General features: G+C 41.3%; 1 protein-coding gene across 1 annotated transcript in view; it reads left to right on the top strand.

The window, feature by feature from the left end:
• ABCC8 (ATP binding cassette subfamily C member 8) overlaps positions 1-23,937 on the top strand; it is a 1,583,626-nt gene that overhangs the window by 405,408 nt on the left and 1,154,281 nt on the right. Inside the window, exons 6-7 of the mRNA XM_069623778.1 lie at positions 5,582-5,748; positions 20,175-20,417. Coding sequence (XP_069479879.1) covers positions 5,582-5,748; positions 20,175-20,417 — 410 coding nt within the window. The remainder of the gene's footprint in view (positions 1-5,581; positions 5,749-20,174; positions 20,418-23,937) is intronic.

Raw genomic sequence — 23,937 nt, 5'->3', positions numbered from 1 at the left:
CTGTTTACCCATAATACAATTTCTCATGGTGCTACTGCTACTCCAGCTAATAATTTTCTATTAGGACTACTACAAGTACAGCCAGCTGTGTGACTATTATTAGTACTATCACTACAACTACAGCAAGTACAACTACTGGAATTTCAGTGCTATTAATACAGTGCTATTATTGATATGCTGATTACTGACACTGCTACTACAGTACCTGTCGTACTATTATGACTAAACACTACAACCACTTGGACAGGACTGCCATGGATGCAAATCTGTTTGCACTAATTATAAAAATGCAGTATTGTGCTATCTATCTTTACAAATAGCAATTACTGGCCTCTTATGTTATCTTCTATTTAGGTGAAGAATTCCACCCACAAAGCGGTAGAAAGTAACAGTAAATAATAGGTAACAACGTGTAAATTAAAATTAAAGGTAAAGTGAATTTGCTGAGAAAATCATGCATATGATAAGAGCAAGTTGCCACAAACTATTTTTAAAAAAAGCCTTAAAATAGTCTTCTACCTGTTTCATGATAGAAGGTTAATATCTTATATATTGCTATGTCTAGATTTTCTGCTGCCTGCAATCTTTGTGTAATTAGCTACGCCATTGGAGTACTTTTTTAAATCAGCCTAAAAGCCATACATCTGGAGTAATAACTACAGACATTTCAGCAATAATCAATGATAAAAATGTTGCCCAGACCTCAAACCAAGTACAATTGTGTATATATTATATTACAATTGTGCTCCACATTCTATCCAGTCATTCTCCAGTGTTCCTCGCAGTCCTACTGCCCATACATCAAGAAGAACCCAGGACATTAAATCAGACGCTTAATATGAATTGCATTTTAGTTCTACCATTGGTGAAGAAAAACTTCTTAGAAATCAATGATAGGATTATGGAATTATGTTGGGGGCCTTCAATGAGTACATCCGTGACATTTATATTTTTAAAGAGCATGGACTTTAAACATGATTAGAAAAGAAATAGCAAAATCAGAGAAAGTGCTTGCATCTCTCGAACGGTACGACGTCCTTTCATTGCGGGATAAAAGTTTGCTGGGTTTTTCTTCGTGGAAATTTCTATGAAAAAAACTCATCAAATTTTTAGGGGGCTAGTCATATATTACATGGCCTGCAGTAGCGGCCATGTAGTTATGGTTAAGTTGCTAATCCCATAGGAAGAGCACTTTTTGGGTGGCTTATAACTTTGCTCCCCCTGGATGAATCCTCACCAAACTTTGCAGAAAGGGTATATGGCCCACTCTGAAAAGTTTGGTGAGATTTGGTCCAGGTGGGACAAAGTTATAGGGGGGGTCCCAAAACTTTACTCACGCCTACAGCCCAAACCGCTGGATGGATTTTCACCAAATTTGCGGCAGGAGCTGCTGCTTCGGCCCGAAAGTGTGCTTTTGTAAATTTGGTGTAAATCCGTCCAGTAATTATTTTTAAATGACTAAAACGTGAGGCAAAAGAATTTGTGATATCTATGTCCGCTCTGCGGACTCACTTCCCTGTTCCGTCCGCGGACTGGCCTCTGATTGACTGTACTGTCCGTGGACTGGCCTCCGATTGGCCAGAAAATTTGCAGACTTTTGCGTGGTCGTCGGACATCGGGACGAGCTCGCTGATTGGCTGGTGAGAAAATGTGAAATGCGTCAGTTTTCCTGAAACGCCTGCCATCTTGGATTTGCTGACTTTTTTGGGGTCCGCAGACAGCGCAGCGAAAACATTTTTTAAAAAGCAGCATTTCACTTGTCAAACTCAACAAACAATCTCTGGGGACGTGGGGGGGGGTGAGGATTGGATTGGATATGGCCATAAGAAGCCAAAAAACGGGTTGTTTCCCCCCCGAAAGTCTGCAAACACTCCAGATGTCCTGGGGCAGTGCTGTGGTGTTCACGGACACTTCAGATGTCCTAGGACATCTGTACCTATTTCTGAATTACAGGGTTGGGGAAAAGCAGTTTTTGGATGGCTTATAACTTTTGCGCCATCCAATGAAAATACATGTAATTTTGCTATTTTATTCTCAAACTAATCCTGAATGGTTTTGCAAAGTTTTGTGGGATTCTGTCAAGAGGGTCAAAATTAGAGGTGGGGGGTCGCAAAATATTGAAAAAGCATATAAATGTGGTGTGATTTGATGAATCTGCACAACATTTGGCAAAACGATTTTGGATATCTGTGTACAGTGCCCCGCTTTCTCTTTCCATGTTGGCTGTCTTGGAAAAGTATTTTCCTTCCTTCTTACACAGACGTCCCGCTATATGAAGAAAAATCTATGTTTTAGCACCCCGGGTTCCCGCTTTGGGAACCAGGGGTGCTAATGGCCTTTATCCACCACTTCAGGGGCTGAAATGGATGATAATGGTCCATAGCCCTCCTTTTTTATTCATGTATTTATTTATTTATTTACTCATAACGCACCAATGCATGCAGACATCAGGCTGTGTGGTTACAGTATTTGTTGAGGAAGATGAGGTGGAGGAAGACAGCTTACTACTTGCTGTGAAAGGAATAACCTTTCTGAGAGCATTGCGGTCATTGGATCTGGTGTGGCGGTGCATGGAGGTGGTCCCATAGGAGTACTGTCCAGGTAATCTGCGACTGAGTGCACTCAGTGCATTTCACTTTGGTAGTTTTAGCCTTTGGTACACTCCCGACAGTAGCACAGAACTGGCACACCCGTGATTTGATTTTGGTGCTAGAAGTTGGCACTTCCTCTACCTCATCTTCTTGGTCCTCTTCATTGTCTTTGAAAGTACTGCACGTTTTTTGTTGTGAAGGTCCTCCAGCTGGTGGTGGTGGTGGCTCTTGGGGAGGAGGGATGACAATAACTGATGCCATTTTTAAGATAAATAGCAGTTTTGATAAAATTCTTCCAAGTATATACTGTGTACTAGATTGGTAATGGATAATGAGTATGAACAGGTGTGGAGGTGTGCAAGGGGCATTTTTAAGTTAAAAGTTCCTAGATGTCATCAATGATATTTGTGATGTCATTTTTTATGTCCTGGTGTTAGTCTTAGCAGTGCACAGTGGTGGCCCGGGTTATGGTTGCTTAGCTTACCATAACTGGTGAATTTCAGTTGTTTTTTTATTTAATTGTAGCCATAACGTCCTTTTAACAATGTTTTCTTACTGAATTTCAAAGGTTTTTATTAGTACAACTTAACCATAACATCCTTTTAACAAAGTTTGTTCATTGAATATATGTATATATATATGTATATATATATGGGCAGTGGGTGTTCGGGAATAGAAAACAAATTTAAGGGGATGGTGTGATTTGGGGTAACTCCCCAACAGGGCTTGTGGGGACTCCCCAAAAATGAAATACTAAAAATATTATGAGTTTTTTTGATGGAATTTCCACTGATAAAATCCCAGCGAAGTTCCATCCCACGATGAAATGACATGGAACTCTCTGGAGCTATGTATGACAGATCACAAATATGCCTCTTTGTTTTTACATATCAAAGATACATTAGAACATTTTAATAGCAAGAGAACATAGCTGATCTGATAGACTGGGCAATGTGTTGTCTCTGCATTGGGAAAGCAGAGTTTGTAAGGAATCTACAGTTACAATTCAATTAGGGATAAGCATTGTAAGGTGCTTTCAGATAAAGTGGTAGCAGATTTGTAGATTTCTAGAGATTGCTTTATTCTTCTCAATACCATCAGCTTATCTAGATGCAATGTTATGGTTAGTGCACATAGATAGGCAATGGCTATATAGGCCTTTAACAATGGAAAGAAATATTGAGGCAATCAACACATTGTTGACAGGTAAGGCACCATGTCGGATGGCCAGACATTAGAATTTTACAAATTGTACTCCAATCCTATTTCCCCCAGATTGTTACAATTACGTCAGATTTCATTGGACAAATGGAAAAAGGTATTCTTCCATATTATACGAGAGAGGTATTTACATGTTATTTTGAAGCCTGGGACTGACAACAAATAGGTTGCATTGTACAGAGCTCTGTATCTATTAAACATTGATAATAACATTTCAGCTAAATTGTCATCTCAGAGTATGCCATTGATTTCCGATTTGGTTTTACCAAACCAGTATGTCTTTCACTGGGTAGGTCAACACATCATGATCTCCAAAGATGTTTCTCAATCATGCATCACATTAACCCGGATTCGCCTGCTGTAAATATGTAAGCTGCCTACATTGATGGAACTGAAACAGTGTGTTCCTGGGATATATACTAGGGAAAGCCAGTGTTGCATATGAAGGCTACGCAGGGATGTCTTCCTATGGGTCTAAGCTTCAGAATTGGTTGTATTGCTGACATGGTGATAAGGAAAATAGTTCTAAGGCTGTAGCACTGCCCTATTTAGAGACAGTGGGTCCTGGTGGCACAGGTATTAGCACTGTTGGTTGCAAATCTACCTTCATTTACACCAGTGGGCTGCAAAGGCTAGATGGCAATATATGTATCATGGGTTCTTCACCCTTCTTTTGACTCCATTGCATTATCTGTGGCCAGATGCTCAGTAGAGCAACACAATGCTGCTGTAAGCACAGACCAGCAATAAGGATTAATAATTCATGATGAAAGCATTACCACTGGTGGTAGTGTAAGCATCATCACTACCAGCAGTGACACACCTTTGCTACACTTTTGTTATACTATATTGGATTCGTTGGTTCTTTCACCTTAGAATTATGGCTACTAATAGCAGAGTTAAGTGCCTTCGTTCTCAGTTCCTGAATAATAAAAGTTGTATATATGAGTTGGACTATGGACGATATATACATCTCTGAGGCATAATCTTGACTTTCATAGTTGTCACAAATTGGCTTCTTGTATATTTGGAGCACTGCTTAACAGTTATTCGATTTCCGTGCGGAGCCCCACCTTCCATTTCCGCAGCAATCCTGACTCCCCGGCCGCTGCTGCGAACGAAGCAGCATGAACTTTTATTGTTCTCTTGCTATTGGCACCTCAAGGGCTTGCCTTGTGGTCCTAATAGCAATAATTCCACTTCTGTGGGCTACACAAGCCTGGTAACAGCACCAGGGCCCAGCGTTACAGTCCTTGCTTTGCTCAGGCTTGTAATTTGGGCCTCGGGCCATTATCGACCAATTTAGCCCACAGCACGTGGGATTATTGCTTTAATGCAAATGGTGGTGTGGAAGCATTCATAGACTGGAACACATTGTTTGCCAATATATGTTTTCCTGAATGGCACGATTTCCTCAAATGCTACACACAGTCATATATATATATCAATTTCAATTAAAGATAAAGATATTCACTTCACCTTAAACAGCAGAAAACTAGCATTACATAAGAAAAGAAGCAACGTAATGTGTGTGCTCTCTTGGTGGCAAAACGTGTTTACTGAAAATATAGAGACTGACCACAAATCCCTGCAGCAAGAATAAGGATTGAATATAGTGAATAGCTATTAAGTAGACATTTGTCATTGATAGATTTGTGAGACTGTCAGTTTTACCATGTAGCAGCATCCTTGCCTTCTTGTACGCCTTCTTTTAATTTCAGATTTTACTGTAAATTCATATTTTAAATATGGCAACATTTCTTTTGCAGCTCTTCTTGTATACTGGACAATAGCTTTTATAACCAAAACCATCAAATTTGTAAAGTTCTGTGACAACGGCATTGGACTATCACAGCTGCGATTCTGCCTCACTGGACTCTTAGTTATTTTATATGGGATGCTGCTGGTTGTGGAAATGAATGTCATACGAGTACGGGTAAGTGGTAACACTTAACATATATTGGCCAAAAGCAGTTTGGTGGTTAGGTTGGAAGTGTTGTATGTTTTTTTTTTTCAGATTCGCTCATACTTCTGGGTTTGTCCTTGCACAGAAAATGATCATGAGCCTTAGCTTGCAGACTGACGTAAGAGTTTGATGAGGACAAAAGGATGATCATAAAGAGCGAACAATTCCTTGTATTTGCCAAATAGTAATTCAACTTCTATAATCCTTATACAATGCAAGCTGCTGTCTGAGAAAGTACTCAAACTCTATGCATGTGTGATTTAAATGAAAGGAAGTTTGTATTGACAAACATGATGTTCTCACATTTGAATCCAGTTGTCTACATTCATTGACATTCCTTGTATCATTTTCTTGATTATTACATCATCATTTGTTTTATTTCTCTATTTGACTTATTAAATTGTATCCATTCAATAGTGCTTAGATTTGTTGTTGTTTTGCCTTTTGACTTTGCTGCTTGATGTTTTTGGGATACCTTATTTAAGTTGTTAGTAGCCCTCTCTGTATAGCTATCTAATTGTGTTAATTCAATAGTATACAGTTTCTGGATTTGTATTTGGTTTCCACATTCAAGTTGCTATTTACGCTCCTCAACACGTGTTTCCCCGTCTTAGAAATGGTGGTTCATTAGGAGGTGCTGTAAAGCATTTGTATAAGGAACATATTTCCTACAGAAAACAAACCAGGCATCATCCATTTAGCCTTTTTATGTTTTACAGAAAAAAACAATTTCAAATATGGTGATTAGACCTTTTTGTACTTACTATTGGATCTAGTTGTGTTTTCAACTTTATAATTTCTTGATTTCTTATGCTTTGCAACAATTTATTATAATTTTGTTTGTCATGGATTCCCCCTGTAATTAGAGGATATTTTTTAACCTTGATATATAATATTAACAATGAATGCTTAGAGGAATCTTCACATTAGTTAATAAATACTGTTTTACCTTTGTGGTTTCAGAGGTTCATTAGTTGAGCTTTTGGTCACCTTCAATTACTTCCATTACAATCACAGACATCAGCATTTTGTACCATTGTAAGTGATGATTTCCCTCCTATAGAGAGAAGATATTTAAGACCTTGTATTTCCCATATACGTTAGATGTCATTCTGACATCTTTTAAATTCATGACATTGATTTTGCACTAGTTTAACATAAAAAGGAATCTCCATTTACCTGTTTTAAATGCAAGGGTGTTGTTCGCTTTCCTCATGGTACGGTTGCCATCCATTTTGACATGAACTTGATCTTTTTATTTTGTGCAATGACGCAAAAACGTGCGTCTGTGCGATGACGTCATGCGTCAATTCGATGCCAATGTCATGACGTCATGCGTTGGTTTAACACAGACGCCATTTTGTCTTGGGAAGAGGAATATTGTTGTATTTGGGTAACAGCTAATTGCTTCAAAATTAAATTATTACTTTCAAAATTGAATTACATTTTGTCTGGTTTGTTTAGTATTCAATAATGACAAACTTGGTTGTTGGTATTTGTTTTCTGAGGCTCCGTAAGTGCCTTGACTAATTAATTATTTATACTCCACTTGAAGGTACTTCTTACATAAAATTCAAAGTAATATATATGAATACAGTACGTAAGGCTGAGTAGTTTCCTTAAAATATTAGGTATTGGTGCTGTACTTTACATTATTTTGAGCATGCAATTCCAGATATAGATTGAATAATTCATATATGTTGTACATTAGATTATATTCTATTGTCAATATACTTATTCATGCAAAATTACACATTTTTTTGTAATAGGTCAAATGCTTGTTGGCATATTAAATTATTACAGAAAGTGGTGCATTTCCTGGTCCGTGTTTAATCCGGTATGGCAAGTGTCCATAAGACCTATCCAATAGGCTTCTTTTTTCCTTAGTATTTTTTCTAAATGGCCTCCTGTAGGTGGTGTTTTCACGTTTTCTATACCAAAAAATGTGATGTGTTGCAGTTGTTTCTTTCGGTGGCGTTCCTGAAAATGTATTTCAATGGTGTGTTCTAGAAGATTTGTGGATGTTTGTAGAAATAGATAACAAAGGCACAAAAGCAAGTTATATGATAGTTCATTTATAATGCGCCTGTACACAAGTGTTTCTGGGTGGGTTGTAATCCTTAGTGCATGAGGATTCATTTGATTTTGATTGGTTGTATCAGTGCTATCAAATATTTACATACAAATGCACACTCCTAAAATTGCTGTCAGCATTTGACTCAAGTCAGAAGGAATATGGGGGAAATTGTTGGAATCTCGGCGGGTTCTCAGCATTAGTTGACTTTAGGCAAAAGGAAAATGTAATTCCGTCGACTATTTGTGTATACATTTAGGGACCCTTATCATGGATATTTGGTTATCAGAGACATGTATTGATTATGCCACACAGTCAGAAAATGGGCTGCAGTGGAGGAATTAAAAGCAGTTAGGAGAAGAGTCTGATTGTGTGGGCTCAGATGCTGTAAAGGTATTGTAGTGGCAGTGTTCAAGAAGGGAGATGAGGAAGAGAAACAATATTGTAGATCTAACTCCATTCTTGGAACAAGTTTACACAAAGTGAATTGCAATAGATTAGTTTCTACGATAAGGAAGACGAGGTTCTTTCTGGTTACCAAGAAGTATTGTGAACAAGATAATGACATAGACTATTGGCTGTACTCAATGCTGCATTATGAAAAATACCACAGTGAGGAACAATCCATCATTTATGGTGTTTGGATTCTATTTCTACTGGAAGTGGTTCAACATCTTGGGTATGGGAGTGAGGTTCCTTCTGGTGCAAATGGTATTCACACGCATTTCTACTGAGGAAGCGGTATGGAAGGAATGGCAGTAACTGGTAATGTTCCCACTTATAGGCGAGCATGACTGGGGAGATTGCACCCTTGACGTTCATCCTTTATTTGGCTTACTGTAGTGTGACAATAATGAGAATTGTTAGTTTACTGATGGTTTATTGCTTTGTGTTGTAATCTGGTGATGGCGTTCTTTTCGATCTTTCAAAAAAGGGGCTCCAGATTCCCTAGTCCACAGACCATTTTTAAGGAAACAAACTTAATTTATGAACACCTGAGAGGCTTTGCTCTAACAGAGGTTTTTCCTTCTACACCTGGTCTCTAACTAGGTTTCGTGTTTAGGTAGTTAACACCTGCACATTCTTGGAATTACCTTTGTTGGAATTTACCTTTCCCCAATTAACACTTGGCAGTTAGCCTATGTTCCCTACAATCCACTGCATGTCCATCCCTCATCTCCCAAAACAGGATTAATACCCCAAGATCTAAAAGAAAATATCCTAGACCGGACATCCTGGCAAATATCGCCCAATCACCTAGTATAAGGCCAATATAATTCTATTACCCATAACAAGGTGAGACTAAAAATAAAAAAATGTCAAAAAATGTGCACTTCAGAACAGCAACAACCGATTCCTGCGAGTCATCCAGAAAAGTGTTGGTTTTATCACAATTAAATTTCTTTGCAATGGGTTCCAACAATAAATCACCATCTACCAAAGGGGAAATCAGAGAAAGTATGAAGTTGCAACGGGACAGCTTCCACAGGGATCTCAGAGTAGGCCGTCTCAGTGCCAATCTCAATGCTTCGGCTGGAATGGAAGAAGCACGCTCAAGATGGAGTGAAGCAGTTTACCCCATAGCCTATCAATGCATCTCATTTTCTGTTTGGGAAGTACTAGAAGTCCATTGAGAATGCCCAGTACAATACTTGCCCTATAAGTGTTTACGAGTTGCTCAATATTGTTATCACCCTTATTACCAAGAAATGTTTTCATAACCTGCTACTTTCTTAAGACTCTAGAGACAATGATAGTACCATAGTAACCGCATCTCGGACTAGATTTAATAGAAACAACCAAGTAAGTATACAATTCAACTACTTTAAGAGGTTGCTCGTCAGTCTTCCAGACAAAATGTGATTTAATAGTGGTCCGGCCTGCAATAATTAGAATGTTGGTCTTTGTAGTATTAATGCAGAGACTGTTTGTGTGGTATATACTACCAATGCATATGAGGAATGTTGTAAGCCACTTAGTGTATAATCCAACAGTACAGTGCCATCCGCATAACCTGTTGCCCTCCCAACATGGGCAGAAAAGTATGGGCTGAGCTAATAGCTAAATTCAGGTCTGATATATAAATATTAAAAAGCAGGGGGGATGATATGCATCTCTGCTTCAGTGCTACATTAGTTACCATAGTATTCGATACCAAACCATCACTATTTAATATAACAACTACTGATGTGTCGGAATATATTGCTTTTCACCAGTACAGGAGGTAGGTATCAATTTCCCCATAAAGTCAGTTTCATCCACAATAGAGGACGTGAGACGGTATCACGTGCTATGTAAAGTTCACAAAGCCCAATTAAAGCTTCTTAGGAAAATGGCCTCCAGTCTTAGACATAATGCCCACGTCCCTGAACCAAACCATCTTTAGTAGGCCAGTCGAGTGATATAATGGGATTGCTGATTTCATTGCTTTGATTGCAAGGCCTAAATTACTCATAAACTCGAAGTAAGCATTTATTAGGAGCTGTAAGGTGTGAGACAAATGGACAATAAAGACTGCCTCATCTGCACATGTAAGTAGAGGGGAAGCCATTCCCCGTAAGATGGGTGTGTCTATCTTAATTAACACTTGCTGTTAAAATAGATCATATGTGTATGTTGAAAATAACAGCAGCGGCCGGGGTGAGTCAGGATTGCCATGGAAGTGGAAGGCAGGGCTCTGCTCGGAGCCCTTCTTCCACTTCCATGGCAATGACCAGGAAGCCAAGTGGACAATGCGGCCCAGGCGGAGGAGCCCTTTTCAGGTAAGGAGGGGGGAGGCAGGGGTGTTGAGAGGCTGGATTTTGGGGCAGGGGTGAGGGAAAAAAGCAGCGCCATGTGGAGGGTAGATGCGCAGACCACTGAGGTTGCTATTAAACCATGCTTGCATCAATAGATTCAGCCCAGGTTTGGAGCAACCTGATTGGCTGCTGCACCCTCCAAGGGTAATAAGAGTTTAATCACAGGTCCCGAAGCCCTCTTTAAACCCCGGTTGAGTGGTGACTGAGATGCTATTTTCATCTTCCAAGTTATATATCGGCCTATATGATCCAGGTACATTTTTAGGGCCTTTCTCATAGATAAGGCTATGATCGCCTTACTCCACAAATCTGGTTACATGCGTGAACTGATAATAGAATTAAACCCAATAGTCAAAAGGGGTAACCAGAATTCCTCAAGACCACAGAAAAGACTGGCTGGAGTATAGCATTCAGGCCTTGGGATTTATTAAGGAGCTGCTCAATATCAGTTAATATCCCATGCAGCCAGAAGATAATTGTAGTAGAGCTGGTGGCTTACACTATATAAACAGGACAAATAGTGTGTCCACTCTTGATCTTCCACTGCTGTTTACAGCCCTGTTTTGGGTGCAAGTGCTTAGGCCCCCAATTAACAATTTGTCAGAAAAAACTGGAATTCAAATATTTTGCGGTGTCAAGAAGGTCATCCTATGCCTCAACTACTAGGTCAGATTTCCGCTTTGTAATTTCTTTTTTATAAAGCACACAAGACCTGATAATAGAAGAGGTTTAGCAAGTTATCTATGGCTAACCTACATCGCTCATCGAACCACCAACGCACAGCTTTGCTAGACTTCAGGCTTACAACTTTGCAAAAACACAAGACACTGGGCCTCATTACAACCCAGGCGTTAAGGGTTTAACGGTGCCGTCGGCGCCGTTAACCCTTAACGCCTGATTACCATTTTAACGTCTGCTTTTAGCAGGCGTTAAAATGCAAGGCGCTAACCCGCCTTGGTGCTAATTACGGCACCGTAATTTACGGTGCCGTAATTAGCGCCTTCCCCACTCCCATTATGCCCTATGGGGCAAAAATGGGAATGGGGAAGGGTAAATGGGGAATGGGGTTTTACCGCCCCACTCACCTTGGAATGAGGCGGTAAATCCGCCATCCACCATGGTGTAAACGGAGTTTACACCATGGTGGTAAAGTAGGGAACTTACCGCCTGGGTTGCTGTGTCCATGTATTTGATGTAATGACGTGTATTATCTTTAACCGAACCGTCTTGGGTCAGGATTTTTTCTATCAAAGATGTTGAGTGATCTAAAGAATTAAAGTAAAAAAACATATTCTTGAGATGCTTGCCATTTGATCTTCTTACATGGATTCAATAGCGTTAGTTCACCTAAATGGGGAATATTTATCTATAGGTAGAAGTCGCCCATGTGCTTGTTAAAACAATTGTGTGGTGATTGCAAAACAGGTCCGGGTTAACATCAAAATTAGCAATGGATGTTCATCTATTTACTGACACACAAAAATAGGCAATATTCAAAGAACCATGATGGCCTCTAAAAGTGCAGACCCCAGGGGAATCAGACAAAAATTGACCATTAACCGTACGGAGACCCTGTTCAATTCACAGTGAGAAAGAGTGCAAACTGTCAGAGTTTGTTTCTGGGTCAGTCACAACGGGGTCAGGTGGGGGGTTGATGTTACGGGTAGAGACTTCTGTAGTATCGAAGACATTTTCATCTAGGCCCTGACCAATCTTGGCATTAAAGTCCCCACTGACAATAAGACAATAATTACTGGGAGAAATATTCATTGTTGCCATATGGGAAAATGCTTCCTTACGCTCAATAAGTTATGTGAGTAATATGGAACAGATGTAATATTCCATGTGATTTACATAAGTTATTGATTTTGCTTGTCACCTTCCTTCATGACTACACTACCACTCCACAAAATGCTACTAGTACCACTATCTTTGACCTTATGTGGGGTCATCCACTATGTACTGATCTGTGCCTTGAGAGGTTGTGAGGGGAGGTTGCACCTCTGAGTGGAACATGAATAAGGATCATGGTTTGAAAAATGGAATAGAACAGAAGCAACAAGTTATCAAACTTGATTTAACACCAGATGCAAGGCCAAACCTAACCCTACTTCACGAGAATATCTCCTTTTGTTTCGCTAAAAGGTTGCCAACCTGGTACCAAATGATGTCCAGGCTGGATAGGGTTGGCTTGTAGTGTGAATGGCAATCGCAAGGTAGTGATGAAATTGTTGGGGGAGGCTCACGATCAGTACAAAAGAGCGTTTGATGAAGATGCCAAGGTAAAAGAAAGGGAATGGGTGATTGGAGATTCCGTGCTCATTAAGAATCCCAGATAGGGCCTCAAATGCTTGGAAAATACATTTCTGGGTCCTAAAAGGATTGCGGCAGTGAGGGATAGTGTAGTGATCGTGGATGGAGAAGAAGTGTGGTCGAAAGGTAGATTGGTGTTGAGTAAGGAACAGGATCAAGAAGGGGGAAGGGAGAGTGGTAGTGAAGGATGTATGGCGATGGATGGGGCACATAAAAGGAATACTCTTTTGGAGGGCGGAAGTGGTGAGCGTTATGGTGGAAGGAGTACTCTTTTGGAGGGCGGAAGTGGTGAGCGTTATGGTGGAAGGAGTACTCTTTTGGAGGGCGGAAGTGGTGAGCGTTATGGTGGAAGGAGTACTCTTTTGGAGGGCGGAAGTGGTGAGCGTTATGGTGGAAGGAGTACTCTTTTGGAGGGCGGAAGTTTTGAGCGTTATGGTGGAAGGAGTACGGTGATGGTTGGGGGATGTGTTGGTGGAAGAATCAGGAAAGTTCCTGTCACGTTTAAGGATTTCATTTATATTTAACTGTACACTCAGGGGGTTGTTATTTCATTCTTTATTATATCCTGGGTTGCTATGCATCTTTCAAGGGTTTTATTTGCGGTGTTGTATGTTGTTCTTCATTCACTGTTAAGGGGGAAGATGTGTTGTGTTCCACTTGGGTGGTTGTGTTCAGGAACCTCCGTGGCTCTAGAACACAGAGCAGTGGAAGCCAGGCTTGGGGATGGGTGCCTGCTGCTCTCCGTGTAAATCTTAATTCACCTGATAACCCCCTACCATCTGCTGTGGTATTTCGCCAATGAACAACTCGCCATTGGACATTTTCCAAGTAACCTCTCCCGAAAACGCGAGGCTGTTGCAGCATGTCAGTAGAGAGTACTGGTTACAGGAACCAGCAGCAAGCTACACGCCATTGCAACTAGTAAATACTAACATGGACATTACATGTAAAAAGAAACATGGTTTGAGCATTGGTTAAATCACACCAGTTACAAAGCAGGCCCCGCCGCAGGGTTTTTAGGCAGCAACATCAATATGCCCTTCATTGAAACGTAATTGACTGGAATGGCCTAATTACAGTAAGGACTATTGAAATCCCGATTGCTTGGGTTACTGTGTGCTTTGTGTAGGCAGAGGGCTCGAAAAATAGAACCTCAGTCCCTTCCTCCATGCGTTCATTAAACGAATTTCAGAAACGGTCTCGAAAGGAGAATGATGACGGATTTTGTTAAACCTTTTTAAATTGGCTTGGTGCCTTAGGTTGGCCAAGGAAACAACGGTCAACCCTCCCCGCGGCTGTGTTTGGTAAATCTCAACAGGAAGTATTATTTATAACGCGCCGCCCGCAACATGATTTATTCATGCGGCATTTTTTTCATTTAGCCTGAGGCCTTGACCCTTTAATGTTTGCAATTTGCCCTGCACAGCTGAGCTAACAGTGTTTCCAGAAGAAAAAAAACGTTTTTAACTCACCAGCATGGGAACTGCAAATCACAAACACTACCACACGTCATCATTTCAGCACAGCTCGCTTTAAACATGCCAGTACAATAAAAGCTGCCAGCAGTGGGCATCTTGTCACTGATATCAAGAAACGTATTAATCGTTTTTATGGATGTGTTTGTTCATTTTAGGTTCATGTATTGTATGCATAACCGTGCGTTTGCTCAATTTGCATACAATTAATGGCATGTTTAAATGGCATGCAATATTCGAGATGATCAAAAGACTACACATATTCTTTGTCCATGGCATTTGCATGATAAATTACTGACTTGGGGCTGACTGCCTACCCCTTTTGTCCCCACTAACTAATCTGCATTAACCGTTTTACACACGTGTATTGTCTGTCATACGGTGTTCTACACAGCAGGCTTTGTTTTTTCATGTCATTTTTTTAAAATCTCGTTCTAGCGGGTTTTGGAATCTGCCTGTGGCATACAGGCTGCAGAAAGCAGACAGATCTCTCTTTGAGAATGCATTTACTGCTTCATGGAATGACATTTTTTAAGTTCAGTATTTTTTTTCCATTTAATTACACATACACTTGTATTCAAAGTGCACACTAATTGCACCAAAAGTGGTTCAATCACATCCAAAAATTACAATCGCCGCAAGACATGTATACAATACCACCAATCAAACAACACACTAGCACTCAACCCCCTCTTAATAAAGAACACAAAATGTATTGGACCAAAATTTGAATCTGTCACATCTTATAAAGTCCGGCATAAGACATCAAACAACCAACCCTCACCATCACCCGATCAACTATCGCCCAGTCTGCTAATAACGATGGCCCAAAGGATCCGAGCCCACACATGAGACCAATCACTCTGAGCACCCATGTGGGGGGGGAGAACTGTGAGGGAAATAACTGTCTGTCCCCAGAGTACTTGGTTAGACTCTGGGGGACCGCAAAAACCAATCCGTGCACATTCCTAAATGCAATTGAAACTCTGGGAAAAGTTGCATCCGGTGACCCGCCTGCAGGTATGCTGTTTGGTCTACTTAGTACAGCGAATGTTTGGCACTCCTTTTCCTAGCGAATTGCCACATGTTCTGCTTTTAGGCCTTAGCAGGTCTAACTTAGCGCCCACCAGGAATGCAGGATGAGAGGTGAGATATGGGCATCGTTTAGGGTAGGCAGACAGTTAAGGTAGCTATCATTTGTAATTTGTAATGTATTTGATTTATGCAATGCTTTTGCCAAACGCCGTCCATGCAATATTTAAATGGTACAAATAATTGCAGTATCAGAAAAAACATTTCAACCAAAAGCAGCGGAGTTAGGACATAGTAGAGAGAAGGTGAGCTTTGAGGGTAGTGCGAAAAAGAGCATAGGAAGGGATAGCTCCAATGGGCAGTGGTCAGGCATTCCAGAATTTGGGGGCAAGGAGATCAAAAGAGCGGAAATGGTACTGAGCACAAGGGGGTTTAGGATCAAACATAAGAAAATGGGATTAAGAGCAGAGAGGACAGGAAGGGGTATACATAGAAATCAAGCAACATAAATCACCCATGCTAGCCCATGGACACATTTATATGTAATACTATGGAAATGAAATTGAAGAGGAGCTTCGAAGGATAACCAACGGAGAGAAAGAAGAGCAGAAAAGATAGAAGAACGAGGGGGATAGAACAAAGACTACGGACAGAAGAATTCAAAACACAGTGCAGGGGGACCAGATAGGAATTGGAGAGACCAAGAAGAAGGCAAGAGCAATAGTTACGACGGGAGAAAACAGGGGTATTGATCAGCAGTTTAGTATCATGAAAGGTGAAGAAGGAACACACTTTCCTAATATTAAAGAGGTGAAACAACAAGATTGTGCAGTGTTGGAGATATGTAGAGTGACAGAAAGAGCGGAATCAAACAGAACACCTAGATTACGGGCAGAAGAGGAAAACGCAAGAAGTACCCGTGGAAAGCTAATAGGGGGTGGGGGGCGAGAGAGGTGGAGGGAACAGTAGAGGCTGAAAAAAGAGAACTTCTGTTTTAGAGGCATTAAGATGGAGAAAACGAGTGTGCGTGCATGTTTGGATGGCGACTAAACAGTCAGAGAGCACAGAGTGTAAAGAATCAGAAAACGAGCAAAAGGAAATGAAAGGTTGTGAGTCGACAGTGTAGAAGTGTGCCGACAACCCAAACGAAGAAACAATAGCAGAGAGAAGAGCAGTATATAAAGAAAAAAGAAGGGTACCTAAAAATTAGCCCTGAGGAACTCCATGAACAAGAGGAAACAGACAGAACAGTACCAGAGAAACTAAGTGAACGTAGAGTTTAAAGTAAAGTGCAATGATCCACCATGTCAAAGGCCACAGAAAGAACAAGGAGAATAAGAATTGAAGAGAGCTCACAATGTCTAGCGGATAGTAAAGAATTAGAATCAGAATGGAGCGCTGTTTCCATGCATTGGAGTGGGCGGAAACAAGAATGAAAAGCTGGAAGGAGTGGAGATCAAGATAGGATGCAACCTGAGTGTATACCACTCGTTCTAAGATATTAGACAGGTAGGGAAGGAGAGAGATGGTTCAATAGTTAGAAGGTGCAGAAGTGTCCAAAGAGGGTTTTTTCTAAAGTGGGAGAATCGTAGCTACTTTGAAATCAGCAGGAAAAGTGCAGAAGAGAGAGAAAGATTGATTAATGGCGATATGTAGGCTATTAGAAGTGGAAAGAGCTTAGTAATAAGTGAAGAAGGAACAGGATCAAGAGGAGAAGCTGTAGGATGTGCACGTGCAAGACAGTGAGCAGCATCAGATTCAGATATAGGCGAGAAAGACGTGAGTGACCAGGGAGCAGTAATCAAGGGTACGTTATCACTAGATAAAGAGGAAGAACGTAAAAGTGTGCTCGTCGAAATGAAATAGTTACCGAAGTCAGTACGTGAGAGTGAAGCGGAAAGGGAAAGTTCAGGAGTGGGGAGGTTTGGGGGAAGAATCCGGTTAAGAAGTTGGAAAAGACGTTGGCGATGAGGAGAATACGAAAGAATAAAGTTAGAGATATACAGTTTTATAAATACAGCAGCAGAAAGAGCAGTCATAAGACGTGTGAATAAATGAAAGAGGAAGGCGATCTGAGGGTGACCTGCTTTTCTTCCATAACCTCCCAGCGCGCCTCAGGGTGCGACGCGGGGAGCAGCCATCTGATGTTATCTGCAGTGGAGGACTTTTTGTAGAAGGGTAGAAAGGTTGTAATGGGTGATGAACAGCTAGAGAGGAAGAGAGAGAGGTATTTAAGATCGAGAGTGCATATCTACAGGGAGAGTAGAAAAGGTTGTAAGAGGAGGAAGAAACGACGAAAGGGTACAGAAAGACAAAGAAGTGTTGAATGTATGGAGATTCTGACGATGGAAAGTTTGTTTAGAGACAAAAGGAACAGAAGGTGGAGAAGTATTGTATGAACAAGAGAGGAGAAGGTGATCTGATAGAATAAAAAGATACAAATAAACAGATGAAGATGAGGGAACAGAAGAAAAAATAAGGTCAAGAGATGAACCAGAGGAATGTGATGGAGGGCTAAGGTATTGAGAAAGATTGTAAGAGCACATTGGGCGGGAAAAGGAGAAGAGGAATGAATGGTTGAAAGATGAAGAGTGAAATCACCAAGAAGAAAGAAGGGAGAAGGAAGAGGTAAGAGGACTGAGAGTAGGTCAGAGCAAAAGGTTGAGAGGGTGCCAGGATGCGATATAAAATGAGAAATGAAATGGCATAAGGTTTAGAGAAATAAATGTAATGGTAGGAGGGTAATAGAGGGAGAGAAACAGTAGGTGAAAAGGGAGAATTAAAACGCATACCAGTCCCACCACCGCTAACTGTAATTGGTTATTTATAATGCACTTAATAACAAAGAGGTGTCTATGCGCTGACCCAGGACTCAAACCTGTGTTGCACTTGCGTCCAAGACTAGCACATTGCCACTGAGCTATACTGCCCATGTCTGACAGGGGGAGTGGGAGGAGTTAGACTAATAATAATAATGTATTTCTTTTATAGCGCTACACACCCATAGGTCTCAGAGCGCTGAAATAACAGAAGGCATTATTATCCCACAGAGTGGTACAAAATGTATCACCCTCTGAAAGATGAAAGTCGTGACAGTTAACGCTGCCAGGATTCGAACCTGCGACAGCAGACTGCACACAGATATCAGGAGCCAACACTTAGCTCACTGTGCCATCTGACCTGCTGAGAAAAGCATGCCGTTGGAGTAGCAGAGGTGATTGTTTCAGAAGGGGAGATCCAGGTCTCTGTGAGACATACAAATTGCAAATGTAGATGAAGTAAAATCTGTCAAAAGGAAGATAAGGTTTATTACAAATAGAGCAAGCATTAAGTAAGCCAATAGCAATAGAGAGTGGACAGTGATGGTGAGTTTTAGATGAAAGATTGGAGAGATTACTATCGCAGTGGGTATTGCACTGGGGAAGGTGGTTATTCCAATGGACCAGAATAAACACAGTCATGATTAGAAAAGAGAAAATAGCAGCAGCTAGAATGAACTGACAAAGTTTTGCGATGAGTGGCCGGCCAATGGGGGAACAATAGTTCAAGTGCTTAGGGGATGGACAGTCCGGGAAGAGGCAACACGAGCGGCCTGGTAGAAAACATCACAAATAGAGTGGTAGTCTCATGGCAGATGGAAACCAATAGGGAACAACGTCGCTCCATTCACAAACAAGATGGTCAAAGTCCTTAGAATGGTGCCCTTTGCGACTACTTGGAATAAGTTCAGTTTCGCCAAATTGACTACTCAATGTTTACACAGCAGTATGCTTGTTTTAATAGTTTTTGTACCTCTGCTTTGTAATGATATCCTCATTAGTACGCTGTGGCCTCTGCCCAACAAAACAACGTGATCTTTAAGACCTTCCCTCCATTCCCTCCAAGCCAATCAGATATACAGATATATAGCTGTGTACTGGTGTTCACTCTTTTTGCTGAGTCATGGCATGACTTCCAGACAATGTCACCCAGTGCCTGAGGCTGATTGGGAGGCACTGGGTATCGAGTGAGAGACAAGGAATGTGTACCGTGAAAAATGATGTGCCTCTGTAGGGTCCTCTAGTCCTTATGGAAGATACGATTGAGAGAAATGTAGGATATGGGGAGGACAAGGTAGGCTGATTGGGAGAACCTGGAGAGGTGCATGAGAAGACGAGGTAGGCCATATGGGATAAATGGGAGATGATGTGGGTCATGAGTGTTCATAAGGGAAGGCAGTCATGGAACCCCTTGTAGGGACATGGGTGGTCAGGCGAGAAAAGAGTAGATGTCAGAGGCATGCAGTGCTGCTGATAAACATGAGGCACCAGGTGCAGATATGTGGACTGAGAGGAACCTGTCACAGAAAGCAGATTCCATGTGCTTGTTATTCACCAGATTTAGAAGCAACCCTCTTTTCCTCAGGGATTTGAGTAGAATAGGAGCAGATTACTCAATCGGGAATGTGAGTCCACCCCGTGCGTGCCTGCTGTAGGTGGGGAAAAAGATGCCAGGTTAATGCTCTACACCCTATCTATCTTGCACAAGGCCTGTACTGGAGTAGTGTGACATCTAAGCTGAATGTGCTCTGCTTTAGTTGAAAAGACACTGCATGTTATGGATTTACCAAGTAGAACACCATTAACTCGATTTTATTTTTGCGAATCTTAAGGAGCACATATTTTGAATACATAACGTGACACGTTTCTCTGTTTTTATTTTCAGAGATATGTATTTTTCAAAACCCCCAAAGAGGTAAAACCGCCAGAAGACCTTCAAGACCTTGGAGTGAGATTCCTACAACCCTTTGTGAACTTGATCTCCAAAGGGACCTACTGGTGGATGAACGCTTTCATCAAGACTGCTCACAAGAAGCCCATTGACTTGAAAGCCATCGGGAAGCTCCCCATTGCAATGAGGGCGGTGACCAATTTCATCGCCCTTAATGAGGCCTTTGAAGCCCAAAAGGTGAGAGCACAAGGGCAAGAGCTGTGTAGATGCAGGGCCTGTTCTTGCCTTTTGTTTGATTGTGTTACAGGTGTTTGTGAGCACAATTAGTTGTGGTTACTCCATTTTATTTCTACTATCTGTATGGACATTACAACTCAGTATTTTCTGATTGCAAACTTGTTTAGTTTCCTTTTGCGATTTTCTATATATGCTTTTATGGTGTAAACCGATATAAAGCTTGTTTGTTTGATTGAATTAGTCGTGGTGTGTGATAATGCCAGGAGCCAATTGTCTACATTTATTGTGGTAAGGTGCATGGTACATGCTCTCAATATTTGAGTCCTGGGTGGCAGTTTATAGAGTATTCTAAGATTTCGTGCATCTAGTGCAGATGTCCAACTCTATGCCTTCTCTTCAAAGTCAATATCATTCTGTTTTGTTTTCCCATGAATAGAAAACTCTGTAGCCCGAATCCTTGTTGTGCTCCATTTTACTCATAGCCACTATTCTGAACAATACCTTTATGAAGTCAAAATCGCGCGTGAACACTATAATGATTTTTCATATGCCTTTTTAGACATGGTTCAGTAATCTAACAGGACTCACTTCGACTATGCCATTGATGTAAGCAACCAACATTTAAAGCAACTGTTGGGAAGTGGTGACATAGTGTGAGTTTCAGTTTCATTTGCAGTGTGATTAACTTTGTATTTGGGAAATAGCTTGCTTGGACTCAGTGTTTGTACCACACAGTACTATTCCCAACATTTGTTGACTTGAATTATTTTACTGTTGGACTGAGTGCTTGTACTTAAACCTTTGCATTGCCAGCATTGGCAGTCATTACCTTTTTATAGGTAGTAACTTAAAACAGTTTAAAAAATATATATTTCCCCATCAATGAACTCTTTTTGATAGGTTTGTTCTGTGCACTCACTGGCACTGGATGTTCGTGTTGCAGATTCTTTATGTGCAGATGTAGATTCTAAGGGCCCGATTCCTGGAATTACGTGCAGAAATCGCACAATGGCCACGTGCCAAAAAGGCCACTGCGCGAGCCTGTTCGATTAAGAAAATATGCGTGCAATGTGTATTCATGGAATTGTGTGCGCAAAGTAATCGTATTCGCAAGTGCCGACTGGAACGCCCCCGACATGTCCACACGCAAATCAGGAAACTGCCAGATCAGCGACCTGTGTGTGGGGCACGAATACACACACCCTTCAAACAGTGCACGGGGTCCCCCGTAAGCATGCCTGTGACTCGAGGAGCATTGTTGGAGTCCATCGTAACTGTAACCGCCACCCCGACAACATGCGTATGAAAAATCATATCTCGGCAAAAACTCAGGAAAAGTGCATGCAAACCCACGTAAAACATTCCTGCACCCTGTGACACAGCATATGCAAACCCCTACGTTACATTGGAACCCTGATTGAGTATGTACACCCTAAAATATGACATGCGATCCCCCTTGCGTATTGAAAATCCTACGCACAAGTGCACTTATGCCAGGCTTCGGTGGCGGATTCTATGAAGGACTTGCATTGGCATTCCCCAGCCGAGACGTTGCGCAATCGATTGCATGGAACATCTCTTACTGCGCAATAGTGGGCGTGTGAGGGACTGCCTGCAAGCCGTCCCTTGGAACTCCCACTTAATCGCAAGTCATTCCCCATTTATGGTGTTCAGCCCCCTTGCCAGTCCCCTGCACAGGCCATGCTCACCCACTGCTCAGAGTCTCGCACAAGGTTTTTGACGGCTCGCACAGGCATACCAGGCCAGTGCGAAATCCAAGAAAGTCCTGCGCATCCGATTCCTTGAATCAAACAGAGTTGCGTGCACAGATTGGGCGCAAGTAGCCTATTTTCTGCGTGAAAATTCCAAGAATCAGCCCTTTTTTGTCTGAGCTCATTTATACTCCATGCATTTGCGCTTCCTTCTGTTCTGAGCGTATTGTATTTCCTGACGCATATTGTGATCGTATGATTTGTAGTTCTCTTATGGGTGTTCAAGCATAAATGTATGTATGCATATTCTAAGCATATTGACGTGTTTTCATTCATCCAGGGCATATTGTATTTTCAAATTGTATTTTTATGTTGTGTTTGTAGATTCTGAGCGTATTGTGTTTGCACACTTGTATTATTTTTATTTTATTTTTATTTTGGCATTTATGTAGCGCACAAACCCCAAAGGCATCCAGGCCCTCCTTGTTAGGAAATTGGTTACATTTGCGAGTTACAGTTGCAGTTACAGTTATCAATGGCAAAAGTGAAACAGATTACATCCTTATCTTACAATATTTAGAATATTTACAAATGTTCTGAGGCAGTTCTTTGTTACATGAGTTACAAGTGTTGTAGGTGATGTAAGGTAGCAGACCGGAGCATTAGGACAAACAGGAGGTGCAGCCAGTATGTTGGTACTGTCCAATAACATTGTGTCGGTAATATTCTGTGCATAATGCATCTGCGTAATGTGGTTACTCATTTTGAGAGCATATTTTGTATGTGTGTGTTGCGTGCCTTTTTTGCGTTTGCAGATTCTAAGCATATTGCCTTTGTTGAATTATGTGTAGCCCAAAAGTGTGCAGGGTTTGTATGTGGGGAATATGCTTCATTGTGTGTGTGTGTGGGAAGGCATTGGTGTGTGCATTGGGCGGGGATGAATCCTATAATCTATGTGTGTCTCTGTTGTTGTGGGAAGGTTAGGGTTGTGTGTGTGGGTTTTTTTGCCTGGTCGTCCCAATGGTATTTTCTTTACATATACATATTTCAAATATGGTTATCATGCAAACTCACATTCTGAGTGTATTTATACATGTATAATGCTTGCTGGTATCCAGAGCATTACAGGGCCTGCGGTAATATGGTCATAGGGTGCTCTCTTCGCCTTCTGCAGGTTGCTGTGGAAAGGGATGAGGGGCTCTGTACAGAGCCCCACCTTCCCTTTCCATGGTGGCCATCTTGCAAAAGGATTTTCCTTCCTACAGCAGGATGCTGCAGGCGTCCTGGTGTAGGAAGAAAAATGTCATTTTTTTTCAGCACCCCATGTTCCCGCCTTGGGAACCCGGGGTTCTAATGCTGTTCATCCCCCATTGCAGGGGCTGGAATGGAAGATAACGATCTGGAGCCTTCGTTATCTGCTTGCGCCAATAACTTGGGCTGCGGGGCCGTTATCCCCCATTCCAGTCCCTGGAACGGCGGTGAACGCCACATTATTCCCATTAGCATAACACAAAATGCGAATGGAAATGTTGGAAAATCTTATTGAGTCTATGTACTTTAATGAGAAATGTAAAGTATATGGAGTCTATAAGATGTTTTTTTTTTGTTCAATTTTTTAACTGTGATGGAACCTTTCTTTTGTCATTTTTTAATGAATTTTATTTGCAGGAGAGGTTAGAAATTAAGATGGTTAGGGAAATGAGGGAAGAGAAATGAAGCACTAATTTGGAGGGGCAGGTGGACAGGGGAAGATGTTGCATGTGTGTTACTTCTAGTGTAGGGGGCAGTGTTTCTCATTCCCCTTGATT

This window comes from Ambystoma mexicanum, chromosome 11, assembly GCF_040938575.1.
Source record: "Ambystoma mexicanum isolate Mex_15411 chromosome 11, UKY_AmexF1_1, whole genome shotgun sequence".
NCBI classification, from domain to species: Eukaryota; Metazoa; Chordata; class Amphibia; order Caudata; family Ambystomatidae; genus Ambystoma; species Ambystoma mexicanum.
The sequence above is the reverse complement of the archived record's forward strand: the minus strand, read 5'-3'. Positions and strand labels throughout refer to the sequence as shown.